General features: G+C 44.6%; 1 protein-coding gene across 3 annotated transcripts in view; it reads right to left on the bottom strand.

Moving 5' to 3' along the window:
• med15 (mediator complex subunit 15) overlaps window positions 1-27148 on the bottom strand; it is a 172158-nt gene that overhangs the window by 27806 nt on the left and 117204 nt on the right. For all 3 annotated transcript variants that reach the window (XM_072243499.1, XM_072243500.1, XM_072243502.1), the window contains 2 exons: window positions 13595-13661; window positions 8804-8964 (listed from right to left, as the gene is read on the bottom strand). In XM_072243499.1, coding sequence (XP_072099600.1) covers window positions 8804-8964; window positions 13595-13661 — 228 coding nt within the window. The remainder of the gene's footprint in view (window positions 1-8803; window positions 8965-13594; window positions 13662-27148) is intronic.

Below are 27148 nucleotides of genomic sequence, written 5' to 3'. Positions count from 1 at the left end.
CTCTGAGTAAAGAAGTTCCCCCTCATGTTACTCCTAAACTTTTGCCCTTTAACTCTCAACTCATGTCCTCTTGTTTGAATCTCTCCCACTCTCAATGGAAAAAGCCTATTCATGTCAACTCTATCTATCCCCCTCATAATTTTAAATACCTCTATCAAGTCCTCCCTCAACCTTCTATGCTCCAAAGAATAAAGACCCAACTTGTTCAACCTTTCTCTGTAACTTAGGAGATGAAACCCAGGTAACATTCAAGTAAATCTTCTCTGTACTCTCTCAATTTTGTTGACATCTTTCCTATAATTTGGTGACCAGAACTGTACACAATACTCCAAATTTGGCCTCACCAATGCCTCGTACAATTTCAGTATTACATCCCAACTCTGATACTCAATGCTTTGATTTATAAAGGCCAGCATACCAAAAGCTTTCTTCACCACCCTATCCACATGAGATTCCACCTTCAGGGAACTATGCACTATTATTCCTATATCCCTCTGTTCTACAGCATTCTTCAATGCCCTACCATTTATCATGTATGTCCTATTTTGATTAATCCTACCAAAACGTAGCACCTCACATTTATCAGCATTAAACTCCATCTGCCATCTTTCAGTCCACTCTTCTAACTGGCCTAAATCACTCTGAAAGCTTTGAAAACCTACTTCATTATCCACAACTCCACCTATTTTAGCATCATCTGCATACTTACTAATCCAATTTACCACCCCATCATCCAGATCATTAATATAAATGACAAACAGCATTGGACCCAGTACAGATCCCTGAGGCACACCACTAGACACCGGCCTCCGATCTTACAAACAGTTATCCACCACTACTCTCTGGCATCTCCCATCCAGCCACTGCTGAATCCATTTTACTACTTCCATATTAATACCTAATGATTGAACCTTCCAAACTAACCTTCCAAGTGGAACCTTGTCAAAGGCCTTACTGAAGTCCATATAGACAACCATCCACCGCTTTACCCTCGTCAACTTTCCTAGTAACCTCTTCAAAAAATTCAATTTAAGATTTGTCAAACATGACCTTCCACGCACAAATCCATGTTGACTGTTCCTAATCAGACCCTGTCTATCCAGATAATTATATATACCATCTCTAAGAATACTTTCCATCAACTTACCCACCACTGACGTCAAACTCACAGGCCTATAATTGCTAGTTTTACTCTTAGAACCCTTTTTAAACAATGGAACAACATGAGCAATACGCCAATCCTCCGGCACCATCCTCGTTTCTAATGACATTTGAAATATTTCTGTCAGAGCCCCTGCTATTTCCACACTAACTTCCCTCAAGGTCCTAGGGAATATCCTGTCAGGACCCGGAGACTTATCCACTTCTATATTCCTTAAAAGCGCCTTTAATCATCATAGTTTCCATACTCTACTTGTTTCCATGACCTTACACAATTCAACGTCCTTCTCCTTAGTGAATACCGAAGAAAAGAAACGGTTCAAAATCTCCCCCATCTCTTTTGGCTCCGCCCACAGCCATCCACTCTGATTCTCTAAGGGACCAATTTTATCCCTCACTGTCCTTTTGCTATTAACATAACTGTAGAAACCCTTTGGATTTATTTTCACCTTACTTGCCAAAGCAACCTCATATCTTCTTTTAGCTTCTCTAATTTCTTTAAGATTCTTTTTACATTCTTTATATTCCTCAAGCACCTCATTTACACCAAGCTGCTTATATTTATTGTAGATCTCTCTCTTTTTCCGAACCAAGTTTCCAATATCCCTTGAAAACCATGGCTCTCTCAAACTTTTAACCTTTATTTTCAACCTAACAGGAACATAAAGATTCTGTACCCTCAAAATTTCACCTTTAAATGACCTCCATTTCCCTATTACATAAGATTGTCCCAATCCACTCCTTCTAAATCCTTTTGCATCTCCTCAAAGTTAGCCTTTATCCAATCAAAAATCTCAACCCTGGGTCCAGTCCTATCCTTCTCCATAATTATACTGAAACTAATAGCATTGTGATCACTGGACCCGAAGTGCTCCCCAACACATAACTCTGTCACCTGACCTATCTCATTCCCTAACAGGAGATCCAACAGTGCCCGTTCTCTAATTGGTACCTCTATGACTGCTGCAAAAAACTATCTTGCACACATTTGACAAACTCCAAACCATCCAGCCCTTTTGCAGAATGGGCTTCCCAGTCAATGTGTGGAAAATTAAAATCTCCCACAATCACAACCTTGTGCTTACTACAAATATCTGCTATCTCCTTACAAATTTGCTCCTCCAATTCTCGCTCCCCACTAGGTGGTCTATAATACACCCCTATAAGCATTACTACACCTTTCCCATTCCTCAATTCCACCCAAATAGCCTCCCTAGACGAGTCCACTAATCTATCCTGCCAAAGCACCGCTGTAATATTTTCTCTGACAAGCAACGCAACACCTCCCCCTCCGATTCCATCACACCTGAAGCAACGAAATCCAGGAATATTTAGTTGTCAATCATACCCCTCCTGCAACCATGTTTCACTAATAGCTACAACATCATATTTCCAGGTATCAATCCATGCCCTAAGCTCATCCACCTTTCTTACAATGCTCTTAGCATTAAAATAGATGCATTTAAGAAACTCTCCACCTCCCACTCTCTGTTTATCCCTAATGGTGCAAACAACTTTGTTATCTTTTTCTTCCTTCTCTCTTACATCTTCGGTCTGAGTGCTCCTGATCTCTGTCCCCTGCCTATCCTCCCTCACACACTGTCTACTAGCTTTCACTATTTGTGAACTAACCTTCTCTCTCCTAGTCTCTTCAATTTGATTCCCACCCCCCAACCATTCTAGTTTAAAGTCTCCCCAGTAGCCTTCGCAAATCTCCCCACCAGGATATTGGTCCCCCTAGGATTCAAGTGCAACCCGTCCTTTTTGTACAGGTCACACCTGCGCCAAAAGAGGTCCCAATGATCCAGAAACATGAGTCCCTGCCCCCTGCTCCAATCCCTCAGCCACGCATTTATCCTCCACCTCATTCCATTCCTACTCTCACTGTAGCATGGCACAGGCAGTAATCCCGAGATTACTACCTTTGCAGTCCTTCTTCTCAACTCCCTTCCTAACTCCCTATATTATTCTTTCAGGACCTCTTCCCTTTTCCTATCTATGTCATTGCTACCTATATGTACCACGACCTCTGGCTCCTCACCCTCACACTTCAGGATATCTTGGACGCAATCAGAAACATCCCGGATCCCGGCACCAGGGAGGCAAACTACTAATTGGGTCTCCTGACTGCGTCCACAGAAATGTCTATCTGACCCCCTATCGAGTCCCCTATTACTACTGCCCTCCTCTTCCTTTCCCTACCTTTCTGAGCTACAGGGCTGGACTCTGTGCCAGAGGCATGGCCACTGTTGCTTCCCGCAGGTAAGCTGTCCCCCCTCAATAGTACTCAAACAGGAGTACTTATTGTCAAGGGGCACAGCCACTGGGGTACTCTCTAGTACCTGACCCTTCCCCTTCCCCCTCCTAACTGTGACCCTCACTCAGTCTGCCTCCTCACACTCCCTGACCAGACAAAGGTCATCAAGCTGCAGCTCCAGTTCCCTAACGCGGTCCCTTAGGAGCTGCAGCTCGGCGCACCTGGCGCAGATGTGAACGTCTGGGAGGCTGGGAGACTCCAGGACCTCCCACATCCGATACCGAGAACAACAAGCTGCCCTCACACTCATACTTCCCCCTTTCCTCAAATAACAGGAGAAAATGAAAACCAAACCTTCTTCGCCTCGCCTGCTTCCGCCTAAGCCCATTGAGCCAAAGCCCTTAAGCCTTCACTCTGCTCCCTGCTCATTCCGCTGCCCGCAAGACGATGCTGCCCACTGTATAAGGCTGTGTTCCTTTTAAATCTTCCGCGTTTCACTGCCCGACGTCACACGCCTGCGCAGTCCCGCCTCTCTTAACTCCGATGAGAAAAAGAAAAAATCAAAATGGCTTCCGCCACACTCCCTTTCCAATTCTCAGACTTCCTTCACCGAATAGTTCTCTACCAGCTTTGCATAGCTGGACACTGCAATTCTTCCCCATTCTTCTTTACAAAACTGGTCAAGTTCTGTCAGATTGCATGGGGATCGTGAGTGAACAGTCCCCTTCAAGTCCAGACACAAATTCTTAATTGGATTGAGGTACACCACACCACACTCTGCATTCGTAAAGCAAACAGCATTATGAAGGACCCCATGCACCTCTCATACAAACTCTTCTGCCTCCTGCCATCTGGCAAAAGGTACCGAAGTATTTGGGCTCTCACGACCAGACTGTGTAACAGTTTCTTCCCCCAAGTCATCAGACTCCTCAATACCCAGAGCCTGGACTGATACCAACCTACTGCCCTCTACTGTGCCTATTGTCTTGTTTATTATTTATTGTAATGCCTGCACTGTTTTGTGTACTTTATGCAGTCCTGGGTAGGTCTGTAGTCTAGTGTAGTTTTGTGTTGTTTTACATAGTTCAGTGTAGTTTTTGTATTGTTTCATGTAGCACCATGGTTCTGAAAAACGTTGTCTCGTTTTTACTGTGTACTGTACCAGCAGTTATGGTCAAAATGACAATAAAAAGTGACTTGACTTGACTTGTATGGACTCTGACTTGGCCACTCCTGGACATTAACTTTGTTGTTTTTAAGTCATTCCTCTGTAGCTTTGGCTTTATGTTTGGGGTCATTGTCTTGCTGAAAACAAATCTTCTCCCAAGTCACAGTTCTCTTGCAGACTGCATCAGGGTTTCCTCCAGGATTTCCCTGTTTTGCTGCATTCATTTTACCCTCTACCTTCACAGGCCTTCCAGGACCTGCTGCAGTGAAGCATCCCCACAGCATGATGCAGCCACCACCATGCTTCACTGTAGGGGTGGTGTGTGTTTGATGACCATAAGACATAGGAACAGAATTAGGCCATTTAGCCCATCGAGTCTGTGCTGCCATTCAATCATGGCTGATCCTTTTTTCTATCTCCTCTTCAGCCCCACTCCCCAGCCTTCTCCCCATAACCTTTGATGCCGTGCCCAATCAAGCACCTATCAAGCTTTGCCTTAAATACACCCAACAACCTGGCCTCCACAGCTGCTCGTGGTAACATATTCCACAAATTCATCACCCTCTGGCTCAGGAAGTTTCTCTGCATCTCTGTTTGAAATGGACGCCCCTCTATCCCGAGCTTGTGCCCTCTTGTCCTAAACTCCCCCACCATGGGAAACATCCTTTCCACATCCACTCTGTCGAGGTCTTTCAACATTCCAAAGGTTTCAAAGAGATCCCCCCTCATCCTTCTAAATTCCAGCGAGTACAGACCCAGAGCCAACAAACGTCGTTCATCTGATAACCCTTTCATTCGTGGAATCATCCTTGTGAACCTCCTCTGGACCCTCTCCAATGCCAGCACATCTTTTCTCAGATGAGGAGCCCAAATCTGTTTTATATACTCAAGGTGAGGCCTCACCAAAGCCTTATAAAGCCTCATCCCCTGCTCTTGTATTTTAGACCTCTTGAAATGAATGCTAACATTCCATTTTTCTTCCTCACCACAGATCCTACTTGCAAGTTAGCCTTTAGGTCAGGGGCAGGTATTTTGACCGGCCCGCGAGCAAATATTGGTATGCTATGCTCGTCCGGCCCGCGAGTGATTTTTCCTTATTCTGAGTGTTTCACGCGACCACACTGATGGACATGCATGGTGTCTTGTTACACTGGCCCCAGGTTCAGTTTTGTTCCAAACCAAACACTGGTATATACGAATGATGGGAAGGCAGACTACCTTATTAATATGTATTAGATACTCTCCGTGCGCACGCAGGTTTTCAGATGGCATCATTCAAATTTGTAAACAGAAACAGCGTCACTGTGTTTTAACAAGAAATCCATGCTAAATATCCAGATATTTACATGTGCTACGGTACTTGTTGAATAACTTGCGTTTCAAAATAAAATCAAAGAAAAAAATTCCAATGGCAATGAATGCAAAACGCAGGAAAGTAGACACTGAGTGCTGAAATTTCCAAGACACTTGGACACTAGATTACTTTTTCATCGAGCAAGCTGGGAAACCAGCTTGTCTCATTTGCCTAGATACTGCTGATTTTTGCTTGCATGCAAATGAGTTCAGGCTGTTTGCTACTCCATTTGATGTGGCAGTGGGCACTGCATCAGAAATTTTTCAAATGGAATTGATCGAGGTGCAGTGTGATGACATATTGAGATCGAAATTTCATTCTGAAGATGTGTCAGTGCTTGACTTCTATAGAAAATATATTCATCCAAATGGGAAGTATCCTGACTTAGTAGACCATGCAAAAAAGATGGCATCATTGGCAGCACTTATCTGTGTGAGCAATTATTTTCAAAAATGAAGCACACCAAGATCCATTTGAGAACAAGACTGACTGATGCCCATCTGGATAATGTCTTGCTCTTGGCATCAACAAGTCTGACACCCAATATTAAGAAGCTTTCAAGCAACAAACAGCATCAAGTTTCACATTGATTTATCGACTGTTTGCATTAAAATTTTATTTTTTATTATACTTAATTTACCACCATTCAATGCATCATGTTCATACGTTTTATGTTTAAAGATTCTTTATGTCCTTTTAATAGTTTGAAAAGATGCCTTGATTGAAATAAACTGCAACTAAACTGAGTTCTTTGATTAGTAATTGGCATCCTTGGTGAATAACAATTGATTTTCTAGCATGCGTTATTCATTAATTTGAGGAAAAACATAACTAAATGTATTTAAATAGATAATTCCCATATTTCAAGTTTTTATGGCATTTATCTGGCCCACCGTCCACCCATTAATAAGCGATCCGGCCCACAGAGGCAAAAAGGTTGCCGACCCCTGCTTTCGGGTGTTCTGCACAAGTACTCCCAAGTCCCTTTGCATCTCAGATTTTTGGATTTTCCTCCTGTTTAGAAAATAGTCAGCACATTTATTTCTGCTACCAAAGTGCATGACCATGCACATTCCAGAATTGTAATTCATTTGCCACTCTCTTGCCCATTCTCCGAACCTGCATCCTTCCTGTTTCTTCAACACTACCTGCCCCTCCACCAAACTTTGTACCATCTGCAAACTTGACAACAAAGCCATCTATTCCATCAACTAAATCATTTATGTACAGCATAAAAAGAAGTGGTCCCAATACCGACCCCTGCAGAACACCATTAGTCACTGGCAGCCAACCAGAAAGGGATCCTTTTATTCCTACTTGCTGCCTCCTGCCAATCAGCCAATGCTCTAACCATGCCAGTACCTTTCCTGTAATACCAGGGGCTTTTAACTTGGTAAGAAGCCTCATGTGTGGCACCATATCAAGGGCTTTCTGGAAGTCCAAATATACAATATCCACTGCATCCCCTTTATCAATCCTACGTGTAATCTCCTTAAGGAATTCCAACAGGTTCGTCAGGAATAAATTCGTAAGGAAACCACGCTGACTTTGTCCTATCTTGCCCTGTGTCACCAAGTACTCCATAAATTGAATCCAACATCTTCCCAAACACTGGGGTCAGGCTAACTGGTCTATAATTTACTTTCTGCTGTCTTTCTCCTTTCTTAAAGTGTGATGTGCAATGTTTGGCTTATGCTGACTTCAGAGTCTCCCACATGCCTTCCAGCAAACTCTAGCCGAGATTTCATGTGAGTTTTTATTCAACGGTGGCTTCCTCTTTGCCACTCTCCCATAAACTGGTGAAGCACCCAGGCAATAGTTGTTATATGCACAGTCTCTCTCCCATCTTAGCCACTGAACTTTGTAACTCCTCCAGAGTTGTCATAGGACTACCCACTAGTCCCCTTCTTGTACGGTCACTTCATTTTTGAGAAAAGCCTACTCTAGACAGATTTACAGCTGTGCCATATTCTTTCCATTTCTTGTTGATCGACTTAACTGTACTCCAAGCGATATCCAGTGACTTGGAAATGTACTTGTATCCATCTCCTGACTTGTGCTTTTCAATAACTATTTTGCGGAGTTATTTGGAGTGTTCTTTGGTCTTCATGTTGTAATTCTTGTCACGATACTGACTCACAAGCAGTTGGACTTCCCAGATACAAGTATATTTTTACCATAATCAGTTGAAACACCTTGACTGCACACAGGTGTCCAAAAACAGATCTCCATTTAACTAATTATATGACTTCCAGAACCAATTCGCGGCACCAGTGATGATTTGGTTTGTCATATTAAAGGGGGATAAATACTTATGCAATCAATTATTTTCTGTTTTATATTTGTAATTAATTTAGGTCACTTTATAGAGATCTGTCACAAAACATACTTTTTTCTGTTGATCAGTGTAAAAAGAGGCAAATTAAATCCACTGTGATTCAATGTTGTAAAACAATAAAACTTCCAAGAGAGGGGGGTGAATACTTTTAATAGGCACTGTAGACAGAAAAGTATTTTTACTACTTCTCTCCTCTGTAATAATCCCCAGCTTCATAACCTTCCAATATTTTTATGTTCGTCCCATTCCAGCCTCTTGCACATCCCTAATTTTAATCTCTCCAGTATGGTGGGTGTGCCCCCAGCTGGCTAAATTTTCACACTTGATAATCCCTTTAGGAACTCCTCTCTCTTCTTTTAGGGACTCCTTAAGATCCACCTGTGTGAAGAGAACTAAAATCTTTGTGCAAGGTCCGGTCACCTTGCTGGATGATGCTTGTGTGTTGATTCACTGAGACTGAGTCAGTAGCAGAGCGGATTTGCAGGAGCTTATTCATAGGGGGAGTGCTGTTGCTGAAGTACTTACGTGATCGGTGGTCCATGGATCGCAGTCATAGCTGGCCCGAAGGTTCGCTGTAAGGAATGATTGAAAACTGGGGAGCGTATGTTAGCCAGGACGGCATCCAGCAGGGGCTGGCACAGGTACTGTTGTTTTGTGATTGACATCGGTGGAGGTGGAGGTGTAGGCTGCAGTGAGTGAAAAAGGAACTTTATTAACCACAGAGAAACATCAATATAAACAAGGAGACAAATAAGGACCTTGATGGGGCACTTTGTTCGATGAGGCAAACCTCCCATTTTAACAGGAACATGACACCTTGATCCAAAACTGCCACTGCATTAAGGTACCCCATCAAAAAAACACATTTGCTTCACCTGCCTTTGCTCCAACCCTGACCTTAAACTATCTCAGATCATATGACCACCGTACGATGGGTTATTTGGAATGTAAGAAATGGGAATAGTTCCCTCTTTGCTTAATGCATATGTGATAAATCATTGCAAAAAAGTTATTTCTTTAACAGGTGGCAATTATGAATTGGTGGAAATCTGGCCCAGGGAAGGTGCTCTTTTCTACTTGCCTCAATATGTAGTAGCTTGTGTGATGTTAAAGCATTTAACAATTTTTGCAATGCCTCACACAAACTAGTGTGCTATAAAGGTAAGATCACAGCACTGCATGTTGTTGTGTCAGAGCTGCAAAACCGAAGAGTCTTTGGATAGTGAGATTCCTCCAGAAGAGCCTGCAGCAGATACCCTCTAACAGAGAGTCACTGGAAAACACACAGAGGCTAGATTGAGGGAATGTAGATTTAGAAACATAGAAAACCTACAGCACAATACAGGCCCTTCGGCCCACAAAGTTGTGCCGAACATGTCCCTACCTTAGAAATTACTAGGGTTACCCATAGCCCTCTATTTTTCTAAGCTCCATGTACCTATCCAAAAGTCTCTTATAAGACCCTATCGTATCCACCTCCACCACCGTTGCCGGCAGCCCATTCTACGTACTCACCACTCTCTGCGTAAAAAAACTTACCCCTGACATCTCCTCTGTACCTACTCCCCAGCACCTTAAACCTGTGCCCTCTTGTGGCAACCATTTCAGCCCTGGGAAAAAGCCTCTGACTATCCACACGATCAATGCCTCTCATCATCTTATACACCTCTATCAGGTCACCTCTCATCCTCCGTCGCTCCAAGGAGCAAAGGCCAAGTTCACTCAACGTATTCTCATACAGCATGCTTTAGTTGATCCCTGGAATTTAAAGATCTAGACTTTGTAATTCATTGGATTTTGGAAACTTACTGGATTCAGGAAATACCCTGAGTTTTTAAGGATCTGCAGATTAGGAATCCCCTAGACGTTGGAGATGTGGACTCAGAGAATCTGCTGATTTTAAGGGCTTGCACTTTTGGTATTGCAGGTTCAGTGTGAAAATAAATTGAGCCATGATCAAATGGAGCAAATAGCTTGACTCTGACCCTATGTCTTATGGACACTCTGACTAACAGCTAGACAACTGGTTGGAAACCTCAGCCACACATTGTAAAGGAAGGCTGGATCAGAATACAGTGTGGCCAACAGGATACTGAGTAGCAAGAAACAAATGGAGGTAGAGTCTGAAGACTTAGAGAAATGGGTCCAAGTGATAAGGATATTGCCCGTATGCTGAAAGTGGCACCTAGAGTGGGTGTCCAATCACAAGCAAGAGAAAACCTGCAGCTGCTGGAAGCCCAAGCAACCTGCGCAAAATGTTGGAGGAACTCGGCAGGCCAGGCAGCATAGACTGGGTGGCTGTGTAGAGGGGAAATGTTGGAGGAACTCGGCAGGCCAGGCAGCATAGACTGGGTGGCTGTGTAGAGGGGAAATGTTGGAGGAACTCGGCAGGCCAGGCAGCATAGAGTGGGTGGCTGTGTAGAGGGGGAGGAGGGGAGGAAAGCGTGTGATGGTTGTAGCTGCAGGGAGACCGCACCTCCAGCAGGATCGATTGTTCGGTGTGGTGCCGCTGGGGTCAAAATGGAGCCAACTCAAAAGGGCAGTAGGAGCAGGAGCAGGAAGATCCAGACACGGACGACTTTGACCACAGCACAGTAAAGACCGTTGGAGACGGAGGTATAGCAATTAACCATCTGGACTAGCAGCCAGAGTTCTGTACTATTGAGCTATCGATCCAACACCATGGGTTCAAATCCCATTGGGGAATTTTAATTCAAGGAATGAAATAATAAAGAATCCAGAATTAAAAATAAGCTAGTCCCAGTAACCACAAACTCACTGGATTGTGATAAAAACCTGATTCACTAACATCCCGTTTGGATAGTACCAGGAACACAGATCTAATTTAAAAACAGAACTTCAAGACCTGAGCCAGAAACGTTAGCTTGGTGTTGGTTGAATGAACAGAACTGGAGGAAGGAACTGAGAGACAATGACTGACTACGAAAAGGAACAAAGTATGACTGGTGAAGAGGCAATTCTAGTGGGTTGAGGATGGGTCCTCAGAGATGATAGGCTGGCAGGCTTTAAGCCACAATTCAAATTTTTTCAGCCTCTCCTTATAACTCAAGGCAAGTCCAGGCAACATTTCTGTGCATCTTTTCTGCACCTTCTCCAGTTCAGACACCTCCTTCCTGTAGCACAGCAACCACAATTCAACACAATACTCCCAAGTTGTCCTCACCAATTATTGATAAACTATAACACGATGCTTCCCGTCAATGAAGGCAAACCTGCCGTACACTTCTTTCACCATTATGTCTGTATTGCCTTTGTCAGAGAACTACGTACTTGTACTTCACAGTCTCATTCTCCAACAACATTCCCCAGAGCTCTGCTGTTCAATGTGTATATCCTGGCCTGGTTTAACGTACCAAAATGGATCACTTCACACTTGTCTGAGTTAAATTCCATCTGCCATTCCCTTGCACAATTTCCCAGAAAATGCTGAGTTAAATGGGAGACCACTTATTTAAAACAGAGACTTTTATTTCCAGATTCTCCCACAGAAGAAATGTCCTCTCCACAATATACAGTCAGGACCCTTCAGAATCTAACATGTTTTCAAAGAGGTCCCCCTTCAACCTTCTAATATCTACAAGCCTAGCCTGTCCAACTGTCTGCAGATATCAATGTAATAAACCATCTCTGAACTGTTCTCAATGCATTGGTGTTCTTCCATAAACATAAGAAGAACATTTGTACAACATCATCACAATGCCCTGGGTAACTGAATTATAATTTCCTTATTTTTGTATTCAATTCCCCACATTATCATTCCTACTTGCTAGTTGCACATCTGTGCACTGATTACAGTGAGACACACCGCAATCTACAATACCTACCTGATCTTTCTTTGCAGCCAGACTGCCACCCACTCTTTACCTGGTCACCTCCTCATGAAATGTGCTACCCTCGATGGATGTACTTCACTGCTGGAGGAGTGCCAGCTGACATCTTCTGTCGTAACCACAGTTGTGTTGGTGATGTGAAGCGCCCTGATTTCACACTTCTAAGGTACCCCGCGATTTTTCTTTTTATCAATTATTTATTCAACTATTCAGCTGAAGGTTCCTTAAGGTTGTCAAGCCACGGGGAATAGTGGCGATAAGCTCCAATTCCCACCTATTAAATAGCATGCGTCTCAAATAGCCGCTGACAACCAGCTCCTGACCTTCATGTGTGGCTTAACTAATAATCCCATCGGAATTGTTTCTATTGACAGACGGGGCAAAGGCAGGTTATTGGCACCTTAAAACCCATCTCTCTGGGCAGCTGGAACTCATCATCATTGGTTGGCAGTTTATCTCGAAGGAAGACACTGATCTCAAAACTCCACTGCCTTGTGGCTATACTCACTCATGGCAAAGGCTTCAGGCCTACAGCCTGAGGAAAAATATGGAACTGGGGTCCAACACTGACTGGCAACTCCCGTGACGCCGCTGGTACCAAACTGCATCAGTGTCTGCCGTTCCTTTAGATTCATCAGCTGCCAGGAGAGAGGGAGCCTGCTGCATTGACAACAACCTGCTCTCCATATTGTGGGGCCCTGTCTTGCATAGACAGCTAGGTCGTAACATTCACAATGGAAGGTCTACAACTACTATTCAGCTGAAGTTTCAATTTATTTGACATTTATTTTAACTAATCAATTTATCTCTTAAATGTTGATAAATTTATAATAATTCTGCCTCTCATTTAACCAGTTGTTAAAAATAAACACATCAACACGCAGATCGCCAGTAGCTAGTGAGCAGGTTGAGATGAACCATAAGAGGAGTATAGAAGTTATTTCCAACTGGGGCACTTGGAGACAAGAAGGGAAGTGTCCAGCCAGAGTCCTGCACTTGCTCATCATCTGCAGACACTTGGTAAAATGTGTAATAATGGCTGCCCAACTCCTCTTCCTCTGTGTATGAATGTCAGGCGAGGATGTTGGTAAAATGTGTAATAATGGCTGCCTATCTCCTCTTCCTTTGTGTATGAATGTCGGGCGAGGATATTCACCACAGCTGCTCAGCTGCTAGCTCCCAGTGACTAGACTGGTACTTGGTTTAGATTCCATAGCGAAACCAAGGCCTGTGGGTCAGACTTTATAAAGTGAATTAGCATTCAGGGAGAACACATTTAAATGATATGATTATTTCAACTAACAGAGCAAGGGAACATTGCTACCTGTAGGTTCTTCCAAGTCATCATCCAAAATTAGAAATAGATTGCCAAGCCTTCTCTGGTGCTGGGTCTAATGCCCCAAACTCCCTCCCATTTCTCAAAGGCAACTGAACGTAAGCAGCCTGGAAATGAATTAAAACTCACCACTGCCATGTCATTCTTCAATTTTTCCAAAGCAATTTCACACTTTTGCAGTGTTGCCAAAGAGCACCTGTTAAAATAAAGTGAACATAGAACTTTGGATTCCTCAGTATCAGAATCAGGTTTAATGTCACCTACATATGTCGTGATCACAAAACAAGAGAAAATCTACAGATGCTGAAATCCGAGCCCAAAACGTCGACTGTACTTTTTTCCATAGATGGCTGGCTGGCCTGGTGAGCTCCTTCAGCACTCTGTGCCTGTTAAAGACGTTGTGAAATTTGCTGTCTTTGCAGCAGCAATAAATTATAATAGAGAAACCACCTCTAACAGGCAACAGCACCGGTGGGGAGGCTTTATTCTTTTATAGTCATCTGACCATGAGGACACTGATCTACGAGTTTAACTAAGGCATTTATTGTGGAATAAAACAGTAGGGTGTTAGAATCCCTGTTTAAAATATTCCAATTCTGCACCTGAATTAATTATTATGGTCTGGTCATGTCAATTCTGCATCTGAATTAATTATTATGGTCTGGTCATGTCACGCGATTATACCTCCCCCCTCCCCCCCACCGGTAAAATTTCACAGTCCTCCTAGGCCAGGCAGAGGCAGATTTAAACCCTCAGTCTGGCTTTGCGGGAGAGGTGTGGAGGTTGGAGTTGATGGTTGGTGAATAGTTATATTGGAAAGTTAAAGACAAAGTGTGACGTGGGGAAAGCCTTTGTATATCTGTAAATTTTTGTAAGTACCATGGTGCTAGAAAGTTCGTGAAACCTGAAGAATTTTCTCTATTTCTGCACAAATATGACCTAAAATTTGATCAGATTTTCACACGTCCTAAGACAACATAAAGAGAACCAATTAAATAAATAACACGAGAAACATAATACTTGTTTATTTATTTATTGAGAAAAATGATCCAATATTACATGTATTTGTTGGAAAAACTATGTGAACCTTTACTTTCCATAACTGTTGTGACCCCCTTGTACAGCAATAACTTTAACCAAACATTTCTGGTAACTGTTGGTCAGTCCCGCACATCAGCTTAGAAGGATTTTAGGCCATTCCTCCTTACAAAACTGCTTCAGCTCTGGGATGTTGGTGGGCTTCCTTGCATGAACTACTTGCTTCAGGTCCTCCCACAATATTTCTATAGGATTAAGGTCAGGACCTTGATAGCCATTCCAAAATATGAATGTTCTTCTTTTTAAACCATCCTATTCTTGATTTACCCTTGTCTTTCAGATCACTGTCTTGTTGCATTATCCACCTTCTATTAAGCTTCAGGCAACAGACCGCTACCCTGGCATTCCCCTGAAAAATATCTTAATACAATTTTGAATTCATTGTTTCCTCAATGAATACAAGCTGTCCAGGCGGAGGCAGCAAACCAGCCCCAAACCATGATGCTCCTTCCATCTTGCTTCACAGTTGGGACGAGGCTTGATGTTGGTGTGCAGTGGCTTTTTCCCTCCAAATACAGCAATCCACATTTCTGAAAAAAGTTCATCTTTTGTCTCATCTGTCCACAGAACATCATCCCAGAAGCATTGTGGAAACCCAAGGGGGTCTTTTGCAAACCTGAGATGTGCAACAATGTTTTTTTTTGGAGAGCAGTGGTTTCCTCCATTCCTTTCTTCCATGAACAGCATTCCTGTTCAACGCTTCTCTTGTAGTGGACACATGAACAGAGACGTTTTCAAGTTCCAGAGATCTCTGCAGGTCCCTTGGCTTCTTTTTCATCTCACTCAGCCTAACCCTAGGGAGAGTACCAACAGTTCTGAGATTCTTCCATTTGTAGACAATTTCTTTTACTGTGGACTGGTGAGCAGTCAGGTGTTTAGAAATGTTTTCTAGCCTTTTCCAGCTTCATGCATTTCTATTAATTTTTAGACCATAAGACATAGGAGCAGAATTAGGCCATTCAGCCCATCAAGTCTGCTCCATCATTCCATCATGACCTGATCCTGGATCCCATTCTACCTCATATACCTGCTTTCTCTCCATATCCTTTAATGCCCTCACTGATAGGAAATGATCATCTTCCGCCTTAAATATACTCACGGGCTTGGCAGTGCATTCCACAGATTCACTACTCTCTGGCTAAAAAAATTCCTCCTTACCTCTGTTCCAAAGGGTCACCCCTCAATTTTGAGGCTGTGCCCTCTATTTCTAGACACCCCCACCAGAGGGAACAACCTCTCCATATCCACCTTATCTAGTCCTTTCAACATGCGGTAGATTTCAATGAGATCCTCACGCATTCTTTTGAATTCCAGTGAGTACAGGCCCAAAGCTGTCAAACACTCCTCATATGTTAACCATTTCATACCCGGAATCATCCTTGTGACCCTCCTCTGAACTCTCTCTAATGACAGCACATCCTTTGAGACATGGGGCCCAATACTGTTGACAATATTCCAAGTGCAGCCTGACTAGAGTCCTATAAAGCCCCAGCATTATCTCCTTGCTTTTATATTCTATTCCCCTTGAAATAAATGCCAACATTTCATTTAACTCTTTTATCACAGATACAACCTGTAAATTTACCTTCTGGGAGTCTTGTATGAGGACTCCTAAGTCCCTTTGCACCTCTGATGTTTGAACCTTCTGCCCATTTAGATAATAGTCTGCTCTATTGTCCCTCTTACCAAAATGCATTATCATATATTTCCGAACACTGTATTCCATCTACCACTTTTTTGCCCATTCTTCCAATTTGTCTAAGTCCTGCTGCAATCACATTGCTTCCCCAGAACTACCTACCACTCCATCTATCTTTGTATCATCCGCAAACTTTGCCACAAAGCCATTAATTTTACTATCCAAATTATTGACAAACAATGTGTAAAGCAGCGGTCCCAATACTGACCCCTGAGGAACACCACTAGTCACCAGCAGCCAACCAGAAAAGGCCCCTTTTATTCCGACTCGCTGCCTCCTGCCTGTCAGCCATTCCTCGATCCATGCCAGTATCTTTCCTGTAACAAGATAGGATTTTTTTTCTTGTAAGGCAGCCTCAGGTGTGGCACCTTATCAAATGCCTTCTGAAAATCCAAGTAAATGACATCCACTGCCCCTCCTTTGTCCACCCTGCTTGTTACTTCCTCGAAGAACTCTAACAGGTTTGTCAGACAAGATTTCCCTTTACAGAAACCATGCTGACTTTGATTTATTTTATCATTAGTCTCCAAGTACCTCAAAACCTCGTGCTTAATAATAGACTTCAACACTTTCTCAACCACTGAGGTTAGGCTAACTGGCCAATAAATTCCTTTCTTTTGCCTTCCTAAAGAGTGGAGTGACACTTGCAATCTTCCAGTCCTCTAGGACCATGCCAGAATCAAGTGATTCTTGAAAGATCATGACCAATGCATCCGTTCTCTTCAGCAACCTCTCTCAGGACTCCGGGACATAGTCCATCTGGCTCAGGTGACTTATCCACCTTAAGATCTTTGAATTTGCCTAGCACTTTTTCCTTTGTAATAGCAATGGCACTCAATCCTGCTCCCTGACATTCATGGACCACTGGCATATTGATAGTGTCTTCCACAGTGAAGACTGATGCAATGTACTCATTAAGTTCATCTGCCATTTCTTTGTCCCCCATTACAACCTCATCAGCATCTTTTCCATGGTCCAATATCAACTCTCACCTCCCTTTTACTCCTTATATAACTGAAACAACTTTTGGTATGCTGTTTTATAGTCAGGTCAGGGCCTTGCCTTGCCTTGCCACTGGTACCACGTAGCCCAGTACTAATTGTATCCTGAGTCATTGTGAGGCAGGTCAGGGCCTTGCCTTGCCACTGGTACCACATAGCAGACATCCCACCCTGCAAAATCTCATTTCAGGGAGGTAGCACCATCAATTTGCAGGAGACTTCCAGGAGAGGTAGGATGTCTGCAATAGAGTAGCTCCTTAGCAGCGAGCCAGCTAGTTTAAATAACGTTAGCTATGCTAATGAACGAATGACACCTGTTAATCTCACCTCAAAATGTCTTTTACAGTCTTAACCCACCCTGGGCAATAGAAAAGTCACTGTTGCAAACAGTGCAGCGAGCAACACTGTCATTATTTTGACCCCTATTAGGCAGAGGTACACTTTAGTGTAGTCTGGGGTGACGTACTTTTTTTTTTGGAACACTCTGCCATGGCGCGCTCTCGCTCGCGCGCTTTCGCTTGCTTTCCCTCTTGCTCGCTTGCTTGCTCTCTCTCGTGGTCGCTCTTGCTCTCTCTTGCTTTCTCTCGCTAGCTCTCAAAAAAATTGATTTCCGTGATATTGTATATAATTTGCGGGCATCAGGGAGCCACTATCAATATGCCGGAGACTCCCGGAACTTCTGGGAGAGGTGGGATGTCTGATGTAGCCCAGTACTACCTGTCTCGGGTCGGGCTGTCGGCGACTCATCCGGCACACCCCCGGTGCACTCCGGTTAACCAGGGAGGAGGGTGTGTAGGCGCCCAGCAGGACTAAAAACAAAACCTGTCAAAGGGCGGATGAACTCGTCGTGAGTCAACGGCCACCTACTGTCCGTGCGAGGAGTGGCACGTCACACAGTCTTTCGTTTTGCACCTTGCAAGGCATGAATTGCCTGATGCCGGCCCCCTAGGCCTGAGTCGGCATAGTAGTAGTAGTTTATAGTACTGGCAAGTCTGCCCTCATATTTAATCTTTTCCCTTGTTATAGCTTTTTCAGTTGCCTTTTGTTGGATTTTAAAAGCTTCCCAAACATCCAACTTCCCACTCACTTTTGCTACCTAATATGCCCTTTCCTTGGCTTTTATGCAGTCTTTAACTTTCTTTGTCAGCCATGGTTGCCTACGCCTGCCATTTGATAACTACTTCTTCTGTGGGACATATCTATCCTGCGTCTTGTGAACTATTCCCAGTAACTTCAGCCATCTCTGCTCTGCTGCCATCCCTGCCAGTATCCTCCTCCAATCCACCTAGGCAGGCTCCTCTCCCATGCCTCTGTAATTCCCTTTATTCTATTGCAATACAAATACATTTGTACCCAAAAATTGGCTTGTCCTTCCATATATTCATCTTACACCCATCATCTACTTGTAAACTTGCTGGCTCATCCTCAGCTCTATTATACTGGTTCCCATCCCCCTGCCATAATAGTTTAAACCACTCCCAACAGCTCCAGTAAACCTGCCCGCAAGAATATTGGTCTCCCTCGGATTTGGCTGCCACCCGACCCTTTTGTATAGGTCCCACCTGTCCCAAAAGAGGTCCTAATCATCTAGAAATGTGAATCCCTGCCTCCTGCTTGAATTCTTCAGCCCATTTGTCTGTCTCAAGTAGTGTTGCGGAGACTACCTCCTTGTAGCTCCTGTCTCTCACCTCTCCACTTGCCTTAACAAGCCAAAGGTCATCGAGCTGCAGCTCCAGCTCCCTAACTTAGTCTCTAAGGAGCTGCATCTCGATGCACCTTCTGCAAATGTGCCATCAGCGAGCCTGGTAGTCTCCCGGAAATCCCATATCTGACACCCAAAACAAAACACTGGCTGTGTAGACATACTCCTCTATCCTCTCAAGAGCGTAATTAAAAAATAAGTAATGTACTTACCTTGCCTCCGCAGGCTCTGTCAGTAACTTACTTTACTTACTTACTAATAGGGCAGGACACTTCTACAACCCACACCCCCAATCTCATCTCATTGATTGGAATACCCACTCCAAACAGCTTTTGTGCAAGGCATTACCCCAGAGGTTCACAGACTTATTCCAACAAATACATGTAATACTGGATAATTTTTTTCAATAAATAAATGAACAAGAATAATGTTTTTAAAAACGCAAACACGAGGAAATCTGCAGATGCTGGAAATTCAAGCAACACACACAAAATGCTGGTGGAACGCAGCAGGCCAGGCAGCATCTACAAGAAGCGGTACAGTCGACGTTTCGGGCCGAGACCCTAATGTTTTTGTGTTATTTATTTAATTGGGTTCTTTTTATCTAGTTTTAGGACAGGTGAAGATTTGGTCACATTTTTGGTCATATTTATGCAGAAATAGAGAGAATTCTACAGGGTTCACAAACTTCCTAGCACCACTGTACCTTTATACACTGTACCTGTACATCAAATAAGCAGTGCAAAATTAATAATAAAGATAAGTGGTGAGGTAATGCTCATGGGTTCAATGTCCACTCAGAAACCGGATGGCAGAGGGGAAGAAGTTATTCCTGAGTGGCTGAGTGTGCACCTTCAGGCTTCTGTACCTCCTTCCTGACGGTAACAATGAGAACAGCGCAGACCCTTAATGATGGACGTCGCCTTTTTGAGGATCACTCCTTGAGGATGTCCTGGATACTACGGAGGATAGTGCCCATGATGGAGCTGATTGACTTTACAAGTCTTTACAATCCTGTCCAGCAGCGGCCCGCCCCCATCCCAATACCAGCCGGTTAGAGTGCTCTCCATGGTACATCTCTAGAAATCTGCAAGTGTCTTTGGTGACATGCCAAACCTCCTTGCATCAGAAATATCAGACCTTTGGCGTGAGGATGTCCACCCATCAAGCACTCGTTGCAAATGAATGTAGCCCACCCATCAGCTCCCCTTTTCTTTCCTCCATGGCCCTGTGTCTCTTTCACCAATCAACTTCCCAGCTCTTTACTTCATCTCTCCCTCTTCAGGTTTAACCTGTCACCTGTTGTTTCCCTTTCCCCTCCCTCCACCTTTTAAATCTACTTCAACAGTCCCACTGAAGGGTTTTGGCCTGAAATGTCGACCATACTCTTTTCTATAGATGCCCCTGGCCTGAGGAGTTCCTTGTGTGTGCTGGAGGAGACAGGACCCTATATAAAACCTGGTTCCTTAACTCCAGTTTGTTCCCATTCTCTCATTAGAAGGGGTATGGTAGGGTGTTTCATCGTTTCAACTTGGACCACGTTCCCTCTGCAAACAGATGACCAAACAGTACCCGTACAAGCATCGTCTTGTTCAGCTGCTGCCACTTCCGCAGGACACAACACAGGCAACTGTTTCGTAGTCGGGACGGTCAAGTTGCAATAAGCTTATGAAATGGTGCAACCAGAAGCTCAGAAATGATCTACAGCTCCATCATGCTACAGCCTTGCTTCTGACTTCCCCATGGCAGAAAACTGGCACATTGCTTTAACTCCACATGCTGGAACGCTCTCCCGCACTCATCCGTTTCCGGCCTTCCAAGAGCACATCGGGACAAAGCATCTACATCAATGTTCCAACTCCCCACTAGTACTTTAGGCTGAAATCATAGGCAGATAATTTCACTAACCAACAATGGCCTGTGGCATCCAGTTTGGCCGAGGTCAGGATATAAGTCAATAGATTGTTGTCCGTCCTCACCTCAAACTTGACACCATATAGTTAGTCAGTTAACTTACCCACCACGGCCCATTTCAACACCAGAATCTCCAATTTTTTAAAAATTCACTTATGGGCCATGGGCGTCGCCAGCTAAGCCAGCATTTATTCCCTATTTCCTAGTTGCCCTTGTGAAGGTGGTGATGAGCTGCCTTCTTGATCTGCTGCAGTCCCGGAGGTGTAGGTACACCCACAGTGCTGTTCGGGAGGGAATTCCATGAGTTTGACGCAGTGACAATGAAGGACCAGCGATATGTTTCCAAGTCAGGATGGTGAGTGACTCGGAAGGGGATTTCCAAGTGGTGGAGTTCCCAGATATCTGCTGTTCTCGTCCTTCTAGATGGTAGTGGTCGTGGGTCTGGAAGGTGTTGTTTTAGGAACTTTGGTGTGTTGTTGCAATGCATCTTATACACAGTACTCACTGCTGCAATTGTTCGTCAATGGTGGAGGGATTGGATGCTTGTGGAAGTGGTACCTTCTACTGGATGGTGTCAAGCTTCTTGAGTGTTGATGGAGCTGCACTCATCCAGCTGAGTGGCGAGTATTCCATTACACTCCTGACCTGAGCCTTGTAGATGGTGGACAGGCTTTGTGGAGTCAGGAGGTAAGTTACACGCCGCAGGATTCCTAGCCTTTGACCTGCTCTGGTAGCCGCGGTGTTTATATGGCGAGAGCAGTTCAGTTTCTTGTCAGTGGCAACATCCAGGATGTTGAGAGTTTAGGGGATTCAGTGATGGTGATCCAAAGAATTTCCTGTCCTTCACACTCCAGCCTGAAATGACCATCCTCACCACAGTTGTAACAGAAAATACTGGTTTCCACTCCCCCACCCCCCACAACCTTCAAGGGACCCCGCTCAGTAGCAGCCCTCTGTTTAGTGCATCCCATCAATGGGTCCGGCTCCCTATCGGCTTTGTCGTGCTTGGTGCCAGCACCAGCCAATCTCAACTGAGATACCCCAGCTTTCAAATCTTTCACTGCATCCTGCAAAACCCCTGCCTGTGTGACATCAGGGGTCGCTCCAGCAACAGGGGCTACTGCCGCGGACTGTGCCTTACTGACGGAGGCCTTTCGCTCCTCCATTGTGTTTTCCTCCTCTCTGGCTTCCCTGATCAACTTGATGAACGAGGGAGGAGGATGCGACTTACGAGACATTGGAGGCTTAAAGCAATCATGTCATGTGACTGTGCGCCCTTCGTCACTTGATCCATCCTTAATTGATTCACATCAGCCAGCTGAATGGCCCCTTTACAGCGCAAGCAAAGCAGCCGTGTCTCCAGTGGAAAAATGTAGGCAGAAAGTTTTTCCCCTTCCGCCTGAAACAGGCGCCTAAACCATGTCATACGCTCCGCTGAGCTTCCTGTGGTGCCAAAAACACTTTCCAGTGCTTCCATGCAGTCCACAGATGTAACCAATGAGTTCTCTGCCTTTAAGGACCCCACCACCTCAGCAGCCTTAGACTCTCTACCCGCCGCTGTCTTTTCATACTATCTGAGCACAGCCACTCACCCAGTAACTGAGGCGTTCACTCTGCCCAACTCTCACATTCCCCCTCCCCCTCGGGGGTGGGCTTCACTCCCCAGAACATTCTCAGCCTCTGATAACTTGGACTCTCTGCCGGAGCACTTTGCTATTTATCCGATACAAATGCAGAATTTTCACCCCTCGCTGGAGGAATCATTAGACACTCCACATCAGACAGCTCCTTCCCCCTCACCACACAGAAACAAGAGCAACTTGCCTTTAAAGTCTCCGCCCACCCTCAGCTACGGGAAACGCCACTGATTTTTATAAATGACCTGGATGAGAAAGTGGAGGGATGGGTTAGTAAATTTGCTGATGACACAAAGGTTGGGGTGTTGGGGATAGTGTGGAGGGCGGTCAGAGGTTACAGCGGGACATTGATAGGATGCAAAACTGGGCTGAGAAGTGGCAGATGGAGTTCAACCCAGATAAGTGTGAAGTGGTTCATTTTGATATGTCAAATATGATGGCAGAATATAGTATTAATGGTAAGACTCTTGGTAGTGTGGAGGATCAGAGGGATCTTGGGGTCCGAGTCCATAGGACGCTCAAGCAGCCGCGCAGGTTGACTGTGTGGTTAAGGCGGCGTACGGTGTATTGGATTTCATCAATCATGGAATTGAGTTTAGGAGCCGAGAGGTAATATTGCAGCTATATAGGACCCTGGGCCCCACTTGGAGTACTGTGCTCAGTTCTAGTCGCCTCACTACAGGAAGGACGTGGAAGCCATAGAAAGGGTGCAAAGGAGATTTACAAGGATGTTGCCTGGATTGGGGAGCATGCCCTATGAGAATAGGTTGAGTGAACTCGGCCTTTTCTCCTTGGAGTGACGGAGGATGAGAGGTGCCCTGACAGAGGTGTATAAGATGATGAGAGGCATTGATCGTGTAGATAGTCAGAGGCCTTTTCCCAGGGCTGAAATGGTTGCCACAAGAGGACACAGGTTTAAGGTGCTGGGGAGTAGGTACAGAGAAGATGTCAGGGTAAGTTTTTGTACGCAGAGAGTGGTGAGTGCGTGGAATGGGCCACAGCAACAGTGGTGGAGGCGGATAGGATAGGGCCTTTTAAGAGACTTTTGGATAGGTACATGGAGCTTAGAAAAATAGAGGGCTATGGGTAACCCTAGTAATTTCTAAGGTAGGGACATGTTCAGCACAGCTTTGTAGGCCGAAGGGCCTGTATTGTGCTGTAGGTTTTCTATGTTTCTGTGTTTTCCAATGTGGCCCCTCACCTACACTCTCCTCTTCTCTGAAAGTGTAGGTGGCCCACGGCCCCACCTCTCCCGGTACTCGAATGCGACCAGGCAGAGCCGCTGCCATCACGTCATCACTAGTCTGAACTAAAGCGACACCTTTGCCCATCATTTGATCAAATTGCTGCTCCATGATCACAACTTTCCCTAATACTTAAAACCCTCATCAGCAATTCATCTGGGCTGTGGATATCCACCCCACTCAGAACACAAGCCTTACTTACAGGTAATCCCTTTGAATTGCACCAACATTTACTCCCTCTGGCGTCCATAAGCACGTATCTTAATCACTTTCCCCGACAATAGTTTAACACGGGCTTAAACACAAACCGCTTTATCAATTCTTTGAGCAATTACACAGTATTCAACAAATTCAATCCACAGGAACAGCCCCCACAATGGCACCCCCTTTTTCATGCATCTCTATAGATGCAACTTGTCAACGCCCCACTGACAGCCGCCAGACTTAGCGGTGAGAAGACCACCTTTCTCAGGCTCTGTACATCCAGGGTAGAAAGGACTGGGGTCCCACCAAACCCAGGATGTTGGGATATTTCACCAACCCAAACCCCGAGCTGTGTGAATACTGTGTAATTACTGCCCCCATGCAATTGCCTGTCAGCAAGGAATAAGACCATACACTCTATACAATTATAAAGAAAGTATATTTATGAATGATAACTTAACCAAACAGTTATTAAAGAAAAAAAAACAAAAGGGACCATCAGAATTAAAACAATCAAATGTGCACAGGCTGGAGCTTAAATCTTCCAACAGCCAATGTGTCTGATGTACTCATGGAGCCAGCTCCTTTTCACCCATCACCAATAGGATTTCCCCTCTTGGGCTGCATCAAATCGCGCATTCCCATCGGATCAAATCCTACGGACAGTTATCTCCGGCTTCTTCTCTCTCCACCTCCCACCAGAAAAAAAACTCGACCCACCTCAGTATCCATCACAAAACCTCTGCCCCGGTGTTCTCTAGAACCTTTTCCCAATTCCACCATGCTGACTGGATGACATGACATTCCTAAGCATGAACATCACAACCCTTCATCTCTAATGGTAACCCAAACACCACTAGAACACGCTGCTTTTACAGAAAGACATTAAATGAAATCCTCTACAACATGAGCAGTAAAATCTTAACCAGGACGTTACAAGTATGAATAAGCTAGTTCTAAAACCTGCAGATAAATCATCGCAAACTCCACATTGCCAACACTGTCCGCATCAGAAACCAGAAAAAGAAATGGGATTGTGTATGATCGTGAAATATATTTAACCTGCCAACGAAGTAGAGGATGATAACCTTCCGTGTGCAGTTTAAATTCCTTTGTGCGCTAGTAGCAAAAGATGTGTGCGCACACACCTTAGAGGGATTGTTGCTCTTGGAAGGGTCACCCATGCCAAAGAGGTCAAAGGGTAGCCAGACTAAGAGTGGTCCACTGGTCCTCCAAGTTCAGGGGTTCAGCTCGGGGCTAACAACCCTGACTGATAAAATAATTGCTACAGAAACAGTAATGAAGTATCCTTCTACATTTGAGTACGACTCTCCTGAGTCTCTATCCGGGACTTACATGACTGACAGCAGTGAAAACAGAGAGGAAGCTACTGACATAAGGAAGCACAGAGATGGAGCAGCTTCATTGCTGCCCTGAACACCAGCAGCATAACGGGCCTGATCAGATCAGATCAGTCATTCCTGCATCATACATGAGCAGCCTCTGCTATCTGTTGCAATTGACCTAAAATCCATTGTATACAGCCTAACATACACAAAACTATGGAGGAACTCAGCAGATCAGGCAGCATCTATGGAGAGGAACAAACAGCCAACATTTTGGACCGAGACTCTTCCTGAGAACACAGTCTGCATAAGACTGCATATGTACATAAGAGATAGGAGCAGGAGTAGGCCATCCGGCCCATCGAGCCTGCCTCGCCATTCAGTAAGATTATGGCTGATCTGTCCGTAAACTCAGCTCCATCTACCTGCCTTTTCCCCATAACCCTTAATTCCCCTACTATCTAAAAATCTATCTAACTGTTTCTTAATTATATTTAGTGAAGAAGCCTCAACTGCTTCCCTGGGCAGAGAATTCCACAGATTCACCACTCCCTGGGAAAAACAGTTTCTCCTCATCTCCGTCCTAAATCTTCTCCCCTGAATCTTGAGGCAATGTCCCCTAGTTCTAGTCTCACCTACCAATGGAAACCACTTTCATAAGACCATAAGACAAAGGAGCAGAAGTCAGCCATTCGGCCCATTGAGTCTGCTCCGCCATTTTATCATGAGCTGATCCATTCTCCCATTTAGTCCCACTCCCCCTCCTTCTCACCATAACCTTTGATGCCCTGGCTACTCAGATACCTATCAATCTTTGTCTTAAATACACCCAATGACTTGGCCTCCACTGCTGCCCGTGGCAACAAATTCCATAGATTCACCACCCTCTGACTAAAAAAAAGTCTTCGCATTTCTGTTCTGAATGGTCGCCTTTCAATCCTTAAGTCATGCCCTCTTGTACTAGACTCCCCCATCATGGGAAACAACTTTGCCACCTCCACTCTGTCCATGCCTTTCAACATTCGAAATGTTTCTATGAGGTCTCCCCTCATTCTTCTAAGCTCCAAGGAATACGGTCCAAGAGCAGACAAACGTTCCTCATATGTCAACCCTCTCATTCCCGGAATCATTCTAGTGAATTTTCTTTGTACCCCCTCCAACGTCAGCACATCCTTTCTTAAATAAGGAGACCAAAACTGCCCACAGTACTCCAAGTGAGGTCTCACCAGTGCCTTATAGAGCCTCAACATCACATCCCTGCTCCTATACTCTATTCCTCCAGAAATGAATGCCAACATTGCATTCGCCTTCTTCACCACCGACTCAACCTGGAGGTTAACTGTATCCTGTACGAGGACTCCCAAGTCCCGCTGCATCTCAGAACTTTGAGTTCTTTCCCCATTTAAATAATAGTCTACCCGTTTATTTCTTCAGCCAAAGTTCATAACCATACACTTTCCAACATTGTATTTCATTTGCCACTTCTCTGCCCATTCTTCCAATCTGTCCAAGTCTCTCTGCAGACTCTCCGTTTCCTCAGCACTACCGGCCCCTCCACCTATCTTCGTATCGTCAGCAAACTTAGCCACAAAACCATCTATTCCATAATCCAAATCGTTGATGTACAATGTAAAAAGAAGCGGCCCCAACACAGACCCCTGTGGAACACCACTGGTAACCGGCAGCCAACCGGAATAGGATCCCTTTATTCCCACTCTCTGTTTCCTGCCAATCAGCCAACACCCTATCCACGTATGTAACTTTCCCGTAATTCCATGGGCTCTTATCTTGCTAAGTAGCCTCATGTGTGGCACCTTGTCAAAGGCCTTCTGAAAATC

The sequence above is a fragment of the Mobula birostris genome, chromosome 25 (genome assembly GCF_030028105.1).
Source record: "Mobula birostris isolate sMobBir1 chromosome 25, sMobBir1.hap1, whole genome shotgun sequence".
Lineage (NCBI taxonomy): Eukaryota > Metazoa > Chordata > Chondrichthyes > Myliobatiformes > Myliobatidae > Mobula > Mobula birostris.
The sequence above is the reverse complement of the archived record's forward strand: the minus strand, read 5'-3'. Positions and strand labels throughout refer to the sequence as shown.